Here is an 18,268-nt window from a genome sequence, read left to right as displayed (position 1 = left end):
GAAAGAAAGAAAAAGAAAGAAAGAAAGAAAGAAAGAAAGAAAGAAAGAAAGAAAGAAAGAAAAGAAGGAAAGAAGGAAAGAAAGAAAAAGAAAGAAAGAAAGAAAGAAAAGAGAAAGGAAAGAAAAAGGAAAGAAAGGGAAGAAAGAAAGAAGCCAACGCAACCTGACTTAAGCAGAGAAAATAATTTGCTGGCCCGTGTTGCTTAAACAGCTGGACTTGGCTTTAGGCCCAGTGAGGTATCCCAGCTCAAACAGTAGCCATCAGGCCTTAGTCTCCCTCCATCTGCCAGTTCAGCTGTGTCTTTGTGGTGGCAAGGATCGCTCAATGTCCCATCCTCTTAGCAACCCCCAAGAAGACAATTTCTCCCCATGGCTTTGAACAACGTCCCAGCACTGAGCTTCATCAGCCTGGCCCAGCTCACCTGTCTGTCTTTGAGGCCAGAGGAACGGAATGATTGGGCTGGCCTGAAGGGGAAAGTCAGCAGTCAGTTCTAGGCAGAATGGGGCACAGATGGCTGCCTGATGCCCAGCAGGTTGGATGTAGGAAGGCAGAACAGCCGATGTCCATTACAGGTCATCCTGTCTGGAACATCGGGCCTGGCACAGGAACAGCTGGGCTCCCAGAAAACTTAGGGGCCAGTCACCTACTGGTGATTTTGGAATAGTCTTTCCTGCTCTAAAGCTCCAGGGGCAGGTTTGTGAGGGGTCAGACGTGGAGTGTGGGTTGTTGGTGAGGTCCTGCCCAGAGACCAGTGGACCTCACCTTTCCCATCTGGGGACCTTGTTCCTTCAGTCTTGGACTCCGGCTCCCGTGGTTGTAGGTTATGGTCCATGGGTCATGGAGTCATGGCATAGATAAGCTCTGTCCTTCCCTTCTTCTCTCCTGCATACAATCAAGGGATGAAGTCACATCACCCACCTCAAAAGCATCAGAGACCCTGGTCTTTTCCAGCAGCCTGAGAGGCCTGAGACTTCCCCGACTGGTTGTCTGAGCAGAGGCGTTCCTGGGGGCTGTTGTCCCCAGCGACTTCTCTTCTTCAGGCCATCTGTAAGGTTCAACCCTATCTGAAACCCTCCCTGGAAATGCCAGGGCTGAGCATTCCAGAGATGGGGGTGTCAAGACTACCCCTTCGGGCTAAAAGAAGCACACACCACAACATGGAAGACAGCACGCCTTTATTTCAGCCACCCTCCCAGGGCCCAGATACCACGGCACATGCCCTGGTATCCACGGTGCAAAGTCCAGAAGAGCCCAGGGAACACAGCCCAGCAATGCAGTGTCACAAATCCCTGCCAAGGAGCAGTTCACCCCACCTCCTCAAAGGGAGTGCCGGGAGTCCACTGCAGATGGGACAGGGAGCAGGGCCCAGAACCTGAGGAGCAGCACACACCAAAAAAAAGGCGCTGGGTGAGCCCCGGGACATGTTGTAGAGTCTCTGCTGTGGATTGAAGCAGCAGCTATGAGAGGTCCCTGCTTTGGCCATCACTGCTCTGCCAGCTACAGAGCCATCTCCAAGGCAAGGACAACCCCAAGTGTGGGCTCCTGGCGCAGGCCAGCTGGCAGAGGGAGTGTAAACACATCTGAAGGTGGGGAATGCCCAGTGCCAAGCCAGGCCCTGGTGCTCTCATGCACTGGGAGTTGCCAGTCCCCAGGAACAGTGTGGGGAGGACTCGGGTCAGCAGAGCCCTGAGACTGGATAACTGACTGGGTCCAGGAAATGAGATTTCCAGAGAAATGATGGAAACTGCAGAGAAAGGCAGGGAGAGACTGCCAGGCAGAAAGGGGACTGTGGGGACACAAAGAGAGGAGAATAGGGCAGAGAGGGAGAAAGGAACAGAGAAAGGAGAGGCTGAGGTGCAGAGAGGAGGCTGAGGCTCCATCTTTTCCCTTCTCTTCTCCCACTAGATCTGTGAACTCTGGGGTGGGGGTTCCCCAAGTTCTTCTAGCTGGGGAGGGGTCAGGGCTCTTCTCCCCATCACATCTGGTCACTTGAGCTTGACGCCAACCTGGGAAGGAGGCTGAGTGAAGCTGGGAAGGAACTGGCTCAGCTTTGCCCACTCCACTTCTACCTCAAACTGCGTCTGCCCTCTGGCTCATCCTCCTCTGCTTCTGGGAGGAGCCCTGCCCGAGCCTGTCCCAGCTAATCTCTCTGCACAGAATCCTGGACTCTTCCTTGAGGCTGCTGAAATCTCACACCATACTCCAGGCCCTTGCAGGCAGGGATAGAAGGAAGGAAGGGGAAGGGCGGGAGGGCAGGGTATCGGAGGGAAGACAGGAGACTGAGAGCTCTATCCACATGGTCAGGCTCAAGGCCGGAGACGTGAATCTGCCCTTCAATCCCTAGGACCTAAGTACAGAGAAAATCTTAAGAAAAATCTTCAAGAATGTAAATAACTTTTAAAAATTTCTGTGTGTGCATGTCTGGGTTTTGTTTTTAATCTTTAATTCATCATATTCAAACGCAATTTAAAATGTTTTTGAAATTGCGCTAAATTGCTTTCTCTAGCAACATTACCTTAGGTAACCAGAACTTACAAGTGCTGGATTTTTGATGTTTGATACATTCTTCCTTTACCTTTAGGAAGGAGGGGACCACCACTAAGCTTGTGGAAGTTATGAATCAGTTAAAAAAAAAAAAAAAAGGCAAAGCCCCCTCCAGGAGCCCCTATAATCCTAATACCTGCTAAGAAGTCCCAAGCTCAATGTCTACAGGCACCAGGAAGGAATATAAAGGAATGTTCAGAAAATCTTGGTGTCTTGGAGTCTGTGGGGAGTGGTGACATCTGGATAAAGGGGACTGTTACTCTTTAGCTGCAGCAGAATGTGGTTAAGTGGTGACACAAACCCCATGTGAGGCTTCCGATTTCAAGAGAAGGGGGAAATGTGCTATACATTTTTAAAATGTGGAAGCTCTTGATTTTTAAATGGTAGCTCAAAATGAAACACTCCATAGGCCAAACAAAACAAGTTTTGTGTCTAGTGCCCAGCCTGTCTTTATGAGACCTTAGAGATTCTAAGATTTAAAGATCTTAGGGTGATTTAGTTCTATGATTCAGAAACTTTAATGAGCATGTCACTGTTTTGCAGGAACTTGTTAAAATGGAGATCTTGACTCAGCAGGTCTGGGGTGGGGCCCTGAGATCCTTCATTTCTAACGAGTTCGCAGGCAATGCCGACCCTGGCCCACCAAGCGCACTTGGTGTAGTGAGGGTTTAGTTCCAGAATTCCCTCTCAGTGTCGTATCCCTAGGTGATTTCCTAGCCTGCTGCAAACTTCTTCCAGGGTCTGTAGCAATGGTGACAGACACTGAGAGTCAAATGTGCCAAGGCCCAGGCTCTAGAAGGTCGGAGTTTCACAAAGGAAACTTCAGCTGGGGACTTGCCAGGACAGGGCATTGGTAATTGTTGCGAAGATCTAAGCAGAGATCAGGCGTGGTGTCTCACACCTGTAATCCCAGCACTTTGGGAGGCCGAGGTGGGCAGATCACTTGAGGTCAGTTCAAGACCACCCTGGGCAACACGGTGAAACCCCGTCTCTACTAAAATCACTCACACACACACAAATTACACAGGCATGGTGGCAGGTGCCTGTAATCCCAGCTACTCGAAAGGCTGAGGTAGGAGAAACGTTTGACCCTGAGAGGAGGAGGTTGCAGTGAGTCGAGATTGTGTCACTGCACTGTACTCCAGCCTGGGTGACAAAGTGAGACTCAAAAAAAAAAAAAAAAAATGCTAAGTAGAGAGGATTTTCTGTCCAACTGCTTGCTCAGCAGCTCCCAGTTAAACAGAGAATGCTGCTCTTCTTTGGGTGTTCTGGTTAGTCAAGGTGTGGTGCAATTTCCTTTCTCCAAAGCCTTGAAGCAAGCTTTTCTCTGCACTTGGGCGTTACCTGATTGTGCCACAAAAGAAGGAGCCAGTTTCTGACTGGTGGGAGATAGAGATAGGAATGAAGCTTGAGGCTGAACAGAAGCCCTTGCCCCCTCAGGCCATGTGACAAACCCTGCTCTGGTGGAACAGCACTCCACTTCCTCTGGGGTTGGGGCACCAATCCCAGATCCTCCTTCCTGGGTCCTTGAGAGACACTGGGAAGCGGAGAATCCCTGACCCTCACATCCCCTGTTGGACTCAGGGTTCTTGGTGCTGAGGGCCACAGGCCACCCAGCTGTCAGGGGCACAGGGGCCGTGGGAACCATTTAGGCCACCCCTCATTTCGCCACTGAGGGGATCACAGCAGACAGTGAGTGACACTTTTGCAAGGTCACGTGGCTGGTTTGCAACCAGCTCTTGTAAAGGCCCAAAATCCTTTGAGGCAGAGCTGGGCAGAGTCCACCAGCATTCGCCAGACTTCCAGTCACCTATAGCAGCAACTTTCAGGAAAAGGACCTTCCAGAACAATCCTGAAGAAAAGAGGGATATCTCAGAGGGAAGTTGAGGAAAGGGGTCATGGGGGTTCACCTTGGAAGGAGTGGGTCACGGGTCAGTTTCTTGCAGGAGGGGAGTGAGCAGGGCTTCTGCTTTCACATTGTCCTCTGGTGACTGCTGCCCCCTAGAGTTGTCTCCTGTGCAATGCACAGCCTGTGAGGCTTCTGGGGAAGCCAGGTTTATGTGATGGGGATGAGATAGGGCCAGGGAAGGGGCCACAGAAGGCCCCAATTATAGAGTTTCCTAAGCCTGGATTCCCAGACCACTCCAGACCTACTGAGCCAAAATTTCTGCAGCGGGTGCTTTCCTGCCAGGGGAAGCCCCGGGGTTTAAGAACCAGCCTGGGCTCTCGTAAGTCAGAAAGGGATTGGGACACCTGGCTTGGGTGGGACGTTCTGCAGGCAGCAGAGGGGACGCAGCAGCTGGGGTGGGGGCGGAGGGGGCAGCACCTGTCCTGGGCCGGGCCTCACTTCTCAAGAGAACTGGCCCGGCCGCGCCTTCTCCAGCTTCCGTCGCCGCTCGGGTGGGATCTCCTGCAGGCTGATGCCGTGGTTGCTGGACCTGCAAGGAGGGGGCGGTGACCTCAGGGAAGGGGAATGGGGCGTGGGAGGCAGGGCCCACGTCATCGCTGCCTCACGCGCTGGAGGTCAGACACAGAGCCGGAGGCAGCCGTCCCTCGTCCCTCGCCCTGCCACGGAGGCCAGCCACTCACCCCGGTTGCAGGTCAGGCGGTTTGGGGATGGGCTTGTTGAAGCCGCGTCTGCCCACTAGCCAGAAAGTGTCCTCGGCGCCCTTGCCCTGGGGAGACATGGGAGAGGGAAGGACTTAGGCGGACTGGGGTGAGGGGTGGGGGATCTCGAGGTCTGGATGGAACTGGGAGACCGGGTCAGGAAGGGTGAGCTGAGGTTGCAGCCATGGCCCGGGATGGGCGGGGCCTCGGGACAGGGCGGGGCCTCCAGGAGGGGGCGGGGTCCTGCCTCACCTTCAGCTCCGTGCGGCCTCGCAGCTCCACCTGGTAGCCCGAGTCCAGAGCACGGAGAATCCCCACGGTGCTCAAGTTCACGTGGATGCGGTAAGCTGTGGCGGTGGCGGACGCCGTGAACTTGGGACTCACCTCCCGTGTCCCCCTGCCACCTCCCCCTCTTGTCCCCCTCACACTCACGCAGCCCGGTGGACTCCATGCGTGAGGCGGTGTTGACCGTGTCCCCAAACAGGCAGTACCGCGGCATGGTGAGGCCCACCACGCCTGCCACGCATGGACCTGTGGAGACGCTGGGGGTTGGCGGGGCTAGCAGGACCGGCAGCTGGGCTGCACCTAGGTAGGGCCTTGGAGGATCTTCGCACCCATAACCTCCACCAGCTCCCCAAATAAGCCTTGTTAAGCGCATCCTCTTCAAGGTAAGCCCCACTCCCCACTCTATGAGTTGCCTCCTCTACAGGAAATCTGGAGCCAGGCCCTAAAGAGGGAGACGGGCTGGAGCCTGGGAAGACCCGGGAATTACCTGAGTGCAGGCCTATGCGAATGCGCACGGGAACCTCAGGCATATGGCGCATGCGGAAAGTGCCTACAGCACTGAGGATGTCCAGTGACATGTTGGCGATCTCTGCCGCGTGTCGCTGCCCATTCCTCTGGGGCAGCCCCGAGGCCACCATATAGGCGTCCCCTATTGTCTCCACCTGGGGGAAGAAGGAGTTGTGTGAATTCCCTTTTGAGTATTCCTCCCCCGTACACGAAGCGATTGCCTCTTGTCACGGGGTCCTCCTGGGGTTAGTGCAGAACCAGGTTGCTAGTGGAGGGACTGAGCTGGGGACTGGAGGAATAAATAAGGGACAGGAGGTCTGGGAAAGAAGATTGATTGGGCAGGTAGTCTAGGGGCTGAGCAGGAAGAGCCGGGCTGGAGGCTGGTGAAGCTGAATTGAAGGTCAGGAGGGCTTGTCCCCTACACACTCCACCTTGTAGACATCGTGGGAACCAATGATGGCATCAAACAGCGTGTAGAGGTCGTTGAGCAGGTCCACCACCTCAATGGGCTCACTCATGGCAGAGATGGTGGTGAAGCCCACAATGTCACTGAAGTACAGTGTCACTTGCTCGAAGTACTCGGGCTCCACTGGTGTCCCCGTCTTCAAGGCCTCAGCCACAGACCTAGGGATAGCAGGCAGTGAGGTCACCTGGCGGCCACTCTGCCTGGCTGGGCTCCAGCTGCCCTCCCACCCCACCCCTTCCCAGTGGCACCCACGGAGGCAGCATCTGTGTAAGCAGCCGGTCTGTCTTCTGCTTTTCCAGCTCCAGCTCCTCTGTACGCTCCCGGATCAGATCCTCCAGGTTACTGGAGTACTGCTCCAGCATCCGAAGCATCGAGTCAATGATGTTCGTCTTCCGACCCTTGTTGATGTTCTTGAACTAGCAGTAGAAGGAAGCTGGTGAAGCTGCTGTAGACCTGGGCTGCCATGCCCTTTTCATGCCCCCCTCATGGGCCCTCTCACGAGGCTGTTCACTCTGAACACCCCCTCCCCACCACCATTCATCTACTATTCGTCAAGCACCCCTGGGGTGCTAGGCACTGTGTTTTCAGACATGATTAGGAGGCACGTGGGAAATGAGGCTTCCCAGAGGGCAATTGTTCTCAGCTAGTAACTGACAGGGCACTGGACCCAGCTCAATGCTTGGACTCCCAGGCCAAGGGTCTTTCTGTCACAGGAGGCCAAGCACATACATGGTTCTCAATCAGTGTTATTTGAATTGAACTGAATATTCCTCCCACCCAGACAGAACTCCGTGTCCCACTCCAAAGGCCTCCACAGCCTCCATTCTAATTCTGCCCCACCAAACCCTGAGTCCTCAGGCTACTCCTTAGGAGGCAGCCTGGAAGGCCAGAGGTCCTGCCAGCCTGCCTGCCTGCAGCTGTCTCAGGTTGCTGACAAGCATCTGGGATCCCAGAGGCCAGCCCAGTCCTTGCCCACTCCCAGCCCCTGACCAGGTCGAAAGTGTGGTCCATGGAGGGCCGAAGTTCCGGCTGCTCTGCCCAGCACTGCTTCATCAGGTGGATACACTCGACAGGTGCCTGGTCCATGGACACCAAGGGTCGACACAGTGGAGGGGGGCTCCGCACCCTCTGCACCACTTCTGGAGGCGTGAGGGGACAGTGAGGGGGGTGCCCTGGAACACAAGCTGCCTCTGACCCTGGCCTGACTGTTGAAGACCAAGATGTGGGAGGGGGTGCCTGGCAGGGGTTTCTTTCCATCAGAGCTTCAGCGTGTGTGTGGAGGGAGAGAACGGTGCGGGAGGGGGTTGCTAGGAGGGACAAGAGGACCTCGAACTCCGGGGGTCAGTAAGAGGGGACATAGGCAAAGAAACTAACATTTGTTGTACGTAAGACAAGTGAGGGATAAGTGATCAAGTAGCTTGCTCAGAGTCCTGTGGAGAAGGGATGTAGATTGGAACCAGATTGGACTACCGTCTTACCCACTCCCCCTCCCCTGCTCCTCCCAGGGACCCCTGAGAACAGAGAGGAGTCTGCTCTGTCAGTTGTGGGAGCAGTTTGGGTCCAGGATCAAGACAGAGGAAGCTGTTGTGTTGGGACCTCATGAACCACCCTTCCCACCCTGGCCATGCACGGCTTGCTGCACCGGGACCCGCAGATGCCAGCTTTAAGGGGCCTCTGTATAATTGAGTTTCATCACTGGGCTTTGCTTTAGAGGAAAGAGTGAGGCTGGCTCTGTTCTAACTGCAGGGTGCCCCTCTGGCCCGAACTCCATGCACAGGGCAGCCTTACCCTCGGGAGTGAGCTCCAGCATGGCGTAAGGGGCACTGCGGCACACCACTTCTTGCATGATGATGGCCAAGCTAAAGACGTCACCGGCCAGCGTTCCCCGGCGCTCCAGGGCCGGGTCCCTAAGCAGCTCTGGGGCTGTCCACAGCTGGTCTGGGGATGGGGAAGGGGCTGTGGGGCCGCTGGGGAAAGACTCCCACCCTCACCAGAAAGCCCAGGTTGGCAGCCAGACACCACCAACCCTGCAGCCTGAGACCAGTCCTACAACTATCTCTAGGAGCCGTCTCAGAGAAAGCCTGGCCCTCACCAATAGGCCTTGCCCTTCAGACAAGGTAGTGCCCAGGGAAGGCTCCATCTCTTGAGCACAAGCCCCACCCTCAGGCAAACTTCCAGTTAGAGCAAACCCAGCTGCAGGCAGCTCAGGCACAAGTCCCGCCCCCAGCAGCCCTGTCTCCTCAGTCACAGAGCCCACCCTCTCAGAGGCCACGAGATCTTTTTCTGTAGCAGTTGTGTCTGGTGGATGCGGGATGGAGAGAGTGCGAGGGCAGAGGTAGGGAGGAAGCAGGGGAGAAGCCCTTGAAATAATGGGGATCCCGGTGGACGCTCATCTGCGCAGGGGACTCTTACCCTCTGCTGTGGGAGGCTCCGGTAGCACCTTCTGTGCTTCCAGCAGTCTCCCGTGGCCGTGGTCAGTGATCTTGAGTACGAATCTGCCATCCACTATGCAGTTCCGTGACTTCAGCCGCCCATGAGCTACGCCTCGATGGTGCAGATACCTTATTCCCTTGGAATGGGTAGGGTAAGAGGCAGCCTCAGCCTGCTTGGTTCCCTTGCTCCCCATCCCTGCCCCCAGGACGTCACCCCACCACCCCCCGACACACACCTTGATCAGGTCCAGCAGGAGGGAGGACTTGAACATCCAGTCCAGCTTTATTTCTCTCTGAGCGAGGAGGTCCTGGAGGGAGCCCCGCGTGCAGTGCTCTGAGACCACAGCCAGGTTGCCCTCCCAGAGGGCCGCAGGGCCTTCTGCTCCCCGAGCCAGGAAGAGCCCCAGGTAGAGGGCCACATTCTCGTGCCGGAGCTCCTGGAGCTGAGAGGGGGATAGTTGACTGGCATTTTCTGCCCAGGGCCAATGCGGGGAGGCGCTGTTAATCAAGATCTGTTTTTGAGCATCCAAACTCAGAAGATGAGATTTGTACAAATGGTGGATGAAATGGTTGATAGGGTATGTAGGGGGGCTCTCTTCTACACACAGTTCTCTTTTTGGAAAAAACAATATAGTCAAAGACCACTGTTCGGATACCGAGTATGGTTTAGGATCCAGGCAGGTTCAGATTTATTGATCATAAGCCTTTTTTTTTTTTTTTTTTTTTTTAGACACGAGGTCTCACTCTGTTGCCCAGACTGGAGTGTAGCGGCATGATCATAAATCACTGCTACCTTGCATTCCTGGGTTCAAGTGATCCTCCGACCTCAGCCTCCTGAATAGCTGGGACTACAGGCTTGTGCCACCATGCCTAGACAACATTTTACATTTTTTTCTATAGAGATGGGGGCCTTGCTATATTGCCCAGGCTGGTCTTGAACTCCAGGCTTCAAATGATCCTCCCACCTCAGCCTCTCAAAGTGCTGGGATTATAGGCCTGAGCCACCACGCCTGGCCCCAACCATAAAACTTTGAACTGCCTGGGTCTTAAGGGAAACAGCTCATGAAGGACAAGCTCCTGGAACCACCATCCTCTCCTTCTGACTTAACAGCCTTTGCTGGGAGAACCAGGGAGGAGCTATGCCACTTTCTTTCTTTTCTTTTCTTTCTTTATTTATTTATTTTTCCAGATAGTCTTATACTATCACCCAGGCTGGAGTGCAGTTGGCCAGTCTCGGGTCACTGCAACCTCCACATCCTGAGCTCAAGCGATTCTCCCGTCTTAGCCTCCCGAATAGCTGGGATTAAAGGTGTGTGCCACCATGCCTGGCTAATTTTTGTATTTTTAATAGGGATGGGGTTTCGCTATGTTGGCCAGGCTGGTCTTGAACTCCTGACCTCAGGTGGTCCACCCACCTCGGCCTCCCAAAGTGCTGGAATTATAGGCATAAGCCACCGTGCCTGGCCTGAAGCTGTGCCTCTTTCAAAGGACACCAGAAATCGCTTGTGCCTGCAACCGAGCAGGTGGCTGCTGTGCTTGGTTTTACATCATTGCGTCAATCAGGTCTGAGACTCCCACCCTCCCCAAGTTAGGGAAGATAGGACTGACTGCTCTGCAGTGACCTCACAATTGGGGCATGCTGGAAAAAAAGGTGGCTTTGCTGGCTAACTGGTGCCCTTTCTAGATTTTCCTTGGTCCACATGCCCAATAAGGGGATACTTTCTTCTTTTTCTTTTTTTTTTTTTTTGAGGCGGAGTCTCGCTGTGTCACCCAGGCTATAGTGCAGTGGTGCGATCTTGGCTCACTGCAAGCTCCACCTCCTGGGTTCATACCATTCTCCTGCCTCAGCCTCCCAAGTAGCTGGGACTACAGGCGCCCGCCACCACTCCCGGCTAATTTTTTGTATTTTTAGTAGAGACGAGGTTTCACCATATTAGCCAGGATGGTCTTGATCTCCTGACCTCATGATCTGCCTGCCTCGGCCTCGCAAAGTGCTGGGATTACAGGCGTAAGCCACTGCGCCTGTCGGATAATTTTGGTGGATAATTTTCATTTTAAACACCTGGTGTTAAATGGTGATCAAGTTCATTAACCCCCCCCCCCCAATACACATAGTCCACTTAAGTCACTGCATCTGTGACCAAGAGTGCCTGTAGAGGAATCAGGGAAGGAGGCCAGGCCCAGGCTATATGGCGTGGAGATAAAGGGAGACATTAAGGTTGTAAGGACCAGAATAAGCCATTTTACAGCCTCCTTGCCAACTTTCCACTTCATTCAGAATGTCTAGGGTTATTCTGCATAAGTGGCCCGACAGAACCAGAAACTCATTTTTTTCTTTTCTTTTTTTTAAGACAGAGTTTCACTCTTGTCACTCAGGCTGGAGGGCAATGGCACCATCTCGGCTCTCTGCAACCTCTGCCTCCCAGCTTCAAGTGATTCTCCTACCTCAGCCTCCTGAAGTAGTTGGGATTACAGGCACCTGCCACCATGCCCAGCTAATTTTTTTGTACTTTTAGTTGAGACGGGGTTTCACCATGTTGGCCAGGCTGTTCTTGAACTTCTGACCTCAGGTGATCCACCCGCCTCGGCCTCCCAAAATGCTGGGATTACAGACGTGAGTCATTTTTTATTTTCTATCATTTGCTCAACAAACATTCACTGCGTCTCTCTAATGTGCCAGACACTGTGTTGGGTGCTGGGAATACGATGGAGGGGAATGAGGAGGCCCTCACTCAGCTTACAGTCCAGTAAGAGAGGCAGAAACAAGCAGGCAGATAGATGAACATACAATTGCACATTGCAACAAGATCAAAGGAAAGAACTAGTGGTGTGACACAGAATAATGAAAGCCTACTCCAGGGTGAAGGAAACAACTTTTTGTTTTCTTAATTTTGACAGGGTCTTGCTCTGTCATCAAGGCTGGAATGCAATAGTATGATCACAGCTTACGATAACCTCCAACTCCTGGGCTCAAACAATCCTCCCACCTCACCCTCCAAAGAGTAGCTGGGACTACAGGCATGTGACGCCATACCCAGCTAATTTTTAACGTTTTGGAGAGACGGGGATTCTTTATGTTGCCCAGGCTGGTCTTGAACTCCTGGCCTCAGGTGATCTTCCCTCACATCTGCCTCTCAAAATGCCAGGATTACACGTATAAGCCACCACACTCAGCCAGAGGGGACACTTAACTGAGACCTACCTCTGTACCCAGCTGCAAAGAGAAGGCAAGAAGGGAGAAACCGATGGCCACCTAGGCCCCATCACAGGCCCAAGTCTCACCTTGGAGAAGGCCGTCTTGGTTGCTGGGCGGATAGCTATGTGCTGATCCCCTGGGAATTTCTTCAGCCAAACCCTGTCTCCCTGCAGCAAAAAGGATGGGGGTAGGGAACTCAGTCTCTTACAATCCCATGATGGACCCCTCCCCCCCATTTCCATTGGCTCACTGTCCCAGAATGCATCGTCCATGTGACAAAACGCATTGAAGCAAGGGGTTTGATGTCTGCCCATCCACTTCACAGGCAGCTGGGAGAAGACCCATCCCTGGATGACAGATATTCAGAAGCCATGGATGGCTGTCCTCACTACCCCAGGGGTGCCCACCATTAGTCCTATTAAGTAAATGAATACAACCACAAGCATCATCGACATCACAACCCTCATCACCATCCACTGCCATGAGAGAGCATGTTCTGGGAGTAAAGAATCTGGGTAGATCAGGCTTTATTGTCAAGTAACTGAACTATAGACAGCTCCCCACCGGATACTGGACCTCATCCTCAGCTGTTGGCAGGGCCAGTGCATGGGCATGGGACCTGTGCAGTCACACAGGGCCTCATGCTCAGAAAGGCCTGAACTTGGTTCAGTGACCTCCTGCCATCATCTTGAATGAACAAGGAGCCCCTCATTTCTATCTTGCCCTGGATCTCGCTAATTACGCAGGTGGCCCTGTCTGTTTATAAGGGATTTGGACTAGAAGGGGATTTGGAAATAAATGTAGGGACATTTTTAATTGTCACAAAAACTAGGAGCTACATTTGGTGGACAGGGCCAGAGACAAGAAACACTGAACATTCCTCAAGGCACAGAGTAGTCCTATTCAATTTAGGACAATCTGCCCCAAATGACAATAGTGCCTCCTCTGAGAATTGGCTGTGATGATCTCCAGGTGACGTGATAGGAGCCTCTGCATTCCTTCCCATGACCTGAAGCCCAGGAGCTTTAAATTTCTACTCTCTTGATTTGCTCAGCACTCTCAGCTCTCTCTGAATCTGTTCTCATTATCTCCCCTCCACTTGACCACATTCAGATTTACCAGCCCCAAAGTTTATGCCCTAATACTTCTTTGTGACTTTTTTCCCCCTCTAGGGGTTGCTGTTCCTGAGTCTGGTCTGGATTGTGTGGAAATGCTGAGGGGTAGGGCCAGAGGCTCTGACCGGATAGGAGATGGCCTCAGTGGCCACACCAGGTTACATGCTGGTCCCAGCATGCTCCCCGGCAGCTCCAGCCTTCAGTTTCTGGGTCACTGTGATTAGCTTTTGAGGAGCCCTCACCCAGATAGTGGCTAGGGAAAAATCCTTGGGGAGGGAAGATTCTTAGGTTCTTCCCTTTGAGGGATCCATGACCTTTCCCTAGATCCTGTCTGGGCTCCCATCCCCCATCTCCTGGAGCCTGCAGGATCTGGCATGACTCCCTGTCCTCTCCAGAGTGCGCCTCCCCTCTGCCCAGGGCCTGAGCATTCTTCCCCTACTGTGTCTCTGGCTGGCTGGGGTCAGGCTCACCTCATAGACGCCAACGTTGGGGCTGTCCGAGGGTTGGCTGGGGCCACTGCGAATGTCTGACATGCTGCGGGCAGCCAGACTTGATCGACTCCCCTGGGCCACCTAGCAGGTAGAGGTCAAGCAAGAGGTCAAAATATATTCTGGTGTCAGACTCCTGGGTTGAGGTCAGGCTGCGTTTTGGGGATGTAAAGATGGGAGGCGAAGGAATCTCAATGAGGGAAGGTGATAATGACATTACTCCCCAAGTGCACGCTTTACAGTTTACAAAGCAAACATTCATTTTCTTGTTGGAGCTTCACTTCCCACCCAGGAAAGTAGTCAGGACAGGTACTGTTACCTTTATTGCACAGATGAGGGTGCTGATCCCTACACTTCAGACTTGGGACAGAACTGGGGTGGAAATCAGGCTTCCCAAGTAGGGAGCTGGGGTGGGGACTTTCCCAGGGAAGGAACCAAATTTACAGAAAGAAGACAAATGGCTCCTGCCTCCCTGCCTCCCCCACCTTTCGAGAGGTGCCCCCATGTGGGTGGAGAAAGGTGATGTCGTCCACAGTCAGGATGATCTTGTTGGGACCGGAGACCATTTGAATGTGAAGTAGCTGGTGCCTGGTGGAGAAAGAGGTCATCTCCACCAAGGGCACCAAGGTCCGTGAGAAGAGACCAGCAGGGGATGGGGTGGAGAGATAATGCTGGCTCAGGGGAGGGGTCCTGGAGGGCAGCCATCCCCAAAGCAGACATCCCCTGGGACTCTACCAGCCCACCAGAACCCCCTCACCCCAAGAAAAATCTCTTCTACTCTTGAGTGAACCCAGCCTGCTGTTTTTGATGCAGACTTCCATTTCTGGCACAAACTCACTTCCTACTTACCTCATTCCACTACTCACCTCACATAATGGGCCAGGAAGGCCCCAGCCAGCCCCATCCCAACCACCAGGAGGAAGCCAAGAAAGACGAGGCCCGGCTCCAGTCCTGAAGGGACAGTGACAGGAGGTATACTGAGGAGCGATGCCAGGGGAGGCCTCTTCTCTAGGGAGGCATGGAGTCATGCCAAATGCTGGCCCCTCCCGGAAAGGGGGATGGGGGACAGCATTTGGCAGGCCTATGACCTCTAGGGGGAGAGTCCCCTCAAAGGGGAGAGTCTGGGAATGCTAGAAAGTTTCCAAGAGGGCTTTGGAGCTCAGCAAGAGGGGGGTCCTGTGCAAGCCAGGGGCGGGGAGAGGGCCTAGAAGGGCATCGAAGATGGATTATAGGATAGGAGTCCACTCTCTTTCACCACTTCGTGGATGGTCCATGGGGATTGTCTCAGTGGAGGCTGGGGTGCTCGCCCTCACCTCCACCGCAGATGTTGTTTGGATCGAACCAGCATGAGGGGTCAGGCCCGGGTGCTGATCCCCCACGCGGGAAGTGCATCGGGGTCCCGGCAGAGAGGAGGGAGCCCCGGGTAGGATCTAGCATGTATGTGGCAAAAAGCCGGTCTCCCACCGCGTCTGTGTCTAGCAGCACGAATGGAGGCTCCTCGTCTCCTCCTAGGTCCCCGCAGAAGCCAGGGACCTGTGCATCCCAGACGTGGCGGGCCACAGCTGCTCCAGACACCCATCTGCCACCTGCGGCAGCCCGCGCTTCTGCCACGCCCCTCGCCAGCAAGAAGACCGCATCGTAGATGGTGCCAAAGAGTGGGGAGACCTGGAGAAGGAGAGTAGGGGCTCAGAGGTCGGGGTCACAGTCCACAGACAGACCAGAATTGCCATGCCAATTCTTTCACAGCCAGTCAAGCCCAGGGTATCCATTGTTCCCACCTTCCAGTTAGTTGTTCCCAGGATCCCTCCCCATTGGCTATCTCTTCCTCCCTCCCCATTGGCTAACTCTTCCTCCCTTCCCATTGGCTATCTCTTCTTCCCTCTCCATTGGCTATCTCTTCCTTCCTCCCCATTGGCTAATGCTTCGTCTCTCCCCATTGGCTAATGCTTCGTCTCTCCCCATTGGCTAGCTCTTCCTCCCTCCCCATTAGCTAACTCTTTGTCCCTCCCCATTGGCTAACTCTTCCTCTCTTTCCATTGGCTATCTCTTCCTCCTTCCCCTATTGGCTGTCACACCTGCTCTCTCCACTAACTGGTTCCTCTTTTCAGGACTCAGCCTCCTCTCTGACCGTTGGTTGATTGTAACTCTCCATCACCTGTAGATTTTCTCTTCTTCCTGTTAGTTGCCCAGAATATAGTTTTAATCTCATCACCTACCATTCACCTGAAAGCCGTCTCACCTATCTTTTGGTTGGCCTCTATTTTCTATTTTTCCTTAAAAAAACAAAAAACAAAACTAAACAAAAACAAAACAAACAAACAAAAAGCCTTCTCCATTGTTAGCACCCGAGCTTATCAGGCCTCTCTATTATTCCTAGTTGCCATCTCTCAGAGAGCCAGGCACTGTGCAGAGCACCAAAGATGTATCAGTGTACAAGACAGACCCTGTCTCAAGGAACCTTTCTTCTTGCCAAAGAGACAGGAGTGTTCAGGCAGTGCAATGAGTAAAAGTAGAGAAACTGAGGGAGCTACAGAGACAGGAATGGGTGTCTCCAACCTAGGCTGGGGACAGAAGGAGCTGTGGGATGAGTCAGAATTATCCAGGGCAGGCAGGGACAAGAGAGAGGGCACAGCACACTCAGAATCTCAGAGGCAAAAGAGAAGGACACATTTAGAGAACCCAGAGTAGCTTGGTCTGGCTGAAGTTCATGGAAGGTGGAAGAGAGAGAAAGACAGGAGACCTGGTAAGCCATGTGGAGAGGCCTGCATCTACCCAGGGCAACAGAAGTCACTGTGAGGCTTTGAACAGGGGCGTGACAGTGTGAGATCTGTCAGATTTCTGAAGCTTGATCTGGTCGTTGGGTGGAGAAAGGTGTTGGGCAGGTGAGTGTTGAAGCAAAGATCATCTGAGAGATTATGTTTTGGGATTTGGGCTGGGGGTGCTGTGGCCTGAATCAGGGCAGTGACAGTAAAGATGGAGAAAGTGGACGAATTCAAATGATCTTTAGGAAGTAACAGTAACAGGGCTTGATGTCTGGAAGTGGGGGCGAAGAATTCAAGGAATCAAGGGTGACTCACAAGCTCAGAGGCTCGGGCAGCTTGGGCAGCGGAGAGGACAGCCGTGGTACTTACTGAGAGCTGAAGGGCTTTTCTCTCTACTTTCTCAACCTCCCTCTCTCCACTGCCGACCCTCCCTCCATCCCATCTCACCATGATTCCTAATCTGTATTCTCTTCTGACTATTCCCATCCCCACACCGCCCCGCCTCCACTGGCCACCTCCAGTCCTCTTGGAGGAATCTAGGGGCATTGGTGGGAAATTGCAACCCCTATGACCCACAGCCTTCTCTCATGCAGCCCCCTGTGAGTTGGGCCTTTGTGGTGGTTAATTCATTGCCCATTGACATCTAAATTCCCTTCTCATAGTGGTTTCTAGTCCTCCTTTGTGGCTGGAGTAAAGTTACATGATCTGAACTGGGATTCTGGGGACTTGGGGAACCATAGGTAGTGGTTGGATGTTGGAAATACACTATGGATCCAGGATTGCCCTTGGATCCACCCAGGGAACTTTCTGCTTCTTGCAAGGTGTCTAGGCCCTTGAAAAGCTAAGACCACCAGATGATGCCCCAGAGGAAATACCTCTGAACTAGGGATGAAGGGTGGATTGGCATCCTCCCTCCTTCCTGCTTTCAAGAACACCAAGTATTTATTTTAGACAGCTGGGAGTATGTGGTGGTGGAAATGGGTTTACTTTGAAGTCAATTGCAAAAGGTTTTGCAGTTTACAGTTCATTAGAGCTTACTGCTTGATGTTGGACTTGAGAGGTCTCATTGCCTACTCTCTGGAGGCAATCCCCATACACTAAGAGATCCCAAGCAGGGCCAGAGCCTCTGCATTACCCAGGAAACTCCAAACAGCTAGAGCTGCCAGTGGTTCTTTCTCCATTGGCTCCATCCTCCTCTCCCCGCTTTGGCTGTCCTCTCCCCTCTCCCTTGCCTTCTTCCCTCCTCCCAGGACCATCTACCTGCTGCAGATTGAGGTCAGAGGGCAGCTCGCGGCGCTCTTGAGCCCTGCGCAGGCTGTCCAACACGCTGCCTTCAGAGGGACAGTGGCGCGTGAGGGTGAGCACGGCATCATGGGCCCTGCGAAGCTGGGAGCTGTTGGCGAGTGCAGCTAAGGCCTCCGGGCCTGGGGACAAGGCGTAGTGGATCGTGTCGAAGGGCAGGAAGACCAGGGAGCCATCGGTCAGGCCCAGTTCCTCCGCAGCCTCCAGGAGGTAGCGCTGCTCCTCGCCGCCCAGCAGCACCGAGTGCATCACCATGATCACTGCTGCGGACAGAGGCTTGGCTCGCGGCGCCGCCCGGCTGCGGGCAGGACCCGCCGACCTCCTCGCACCCTGCAGGGGAGCCTACCTGTGACCCTGGGCCCGTCCCGAACCTTCCTCAGGGCCTCCCGGGCTCCAGACAGGTCCAAGGGCTCCATGGAAGTCACGAAGACGACGGGCAGGCCCCGGGCCCTGAGTGCCGTGGACAGTGAGTGTCCCGCCTCCACCCACAGGTCCTGGGGGGCGGTGACCAGGGCCACGCGCGCCCAGCCGAATGCGCGAAGCAGGGCGTAGAGGGCGTCCGC

At 53.9% G+C, this 18,268-nt stretch overlaps 1 protein-coding gene across 1 annotated transcript; it reads right to left on the bottom strand.

Moving 5' to 3' along the window:
- Nucleotides 1-1,161: 1,161 nt before the first annotated feature.
- GUCY2D (guanylate cyclase 2D, membrane (retina-specific)) lies at nt 1,162-18,268 on the bottom strand (the record flags this gene model as incomplete). Its single annotated transcript, XM_011958638.1, has 19 exons — nt 1,162-1,373; nt 4,872-4,983; nt 5,135-5,220; nt 5,405-5,499; nt 5,585-5,683; nt 5,925-6,099; nt 6,376-6,568; nt 6,663-6,826; nt 7,401-7,549; nt 8,199-8,348; nt 8,823-8,979; nt 9,079-9,285; nt 12,125-12,205; nt 13,624-13,725; nt 14,127-14,229; nt 14,508-14,592; nt 14,955-15,306; nt 17,664-17,968; nt 18,052-18,268. Coding segments are annotated over 18 exons (2,808 nt in total), but the record flags the coding sequence as incomplete, so codon positions are not given.

This window comes from Colobus angolensis, unplaced genomic scaffold (genome assembly GCF_000951035.1).
Source record: "Colobus angolensis palliatus isolate OR3802 unplaced genomic scaffold, Cang.pa_1.0 Scaffold47, whole genome shotgun sequence".
Classification (NCBI taxonomy): domain Eukaryota; kingdom Metazoa; phylum Chordata; class Mammalia; order Primates; family Cercopithecidae; genus Colobus; species Colobus angolensis.
Note: the sequence above shows the minus strand (reverse complement) of the source record. Positions and strands in the feature narration are given on the sequence as shown.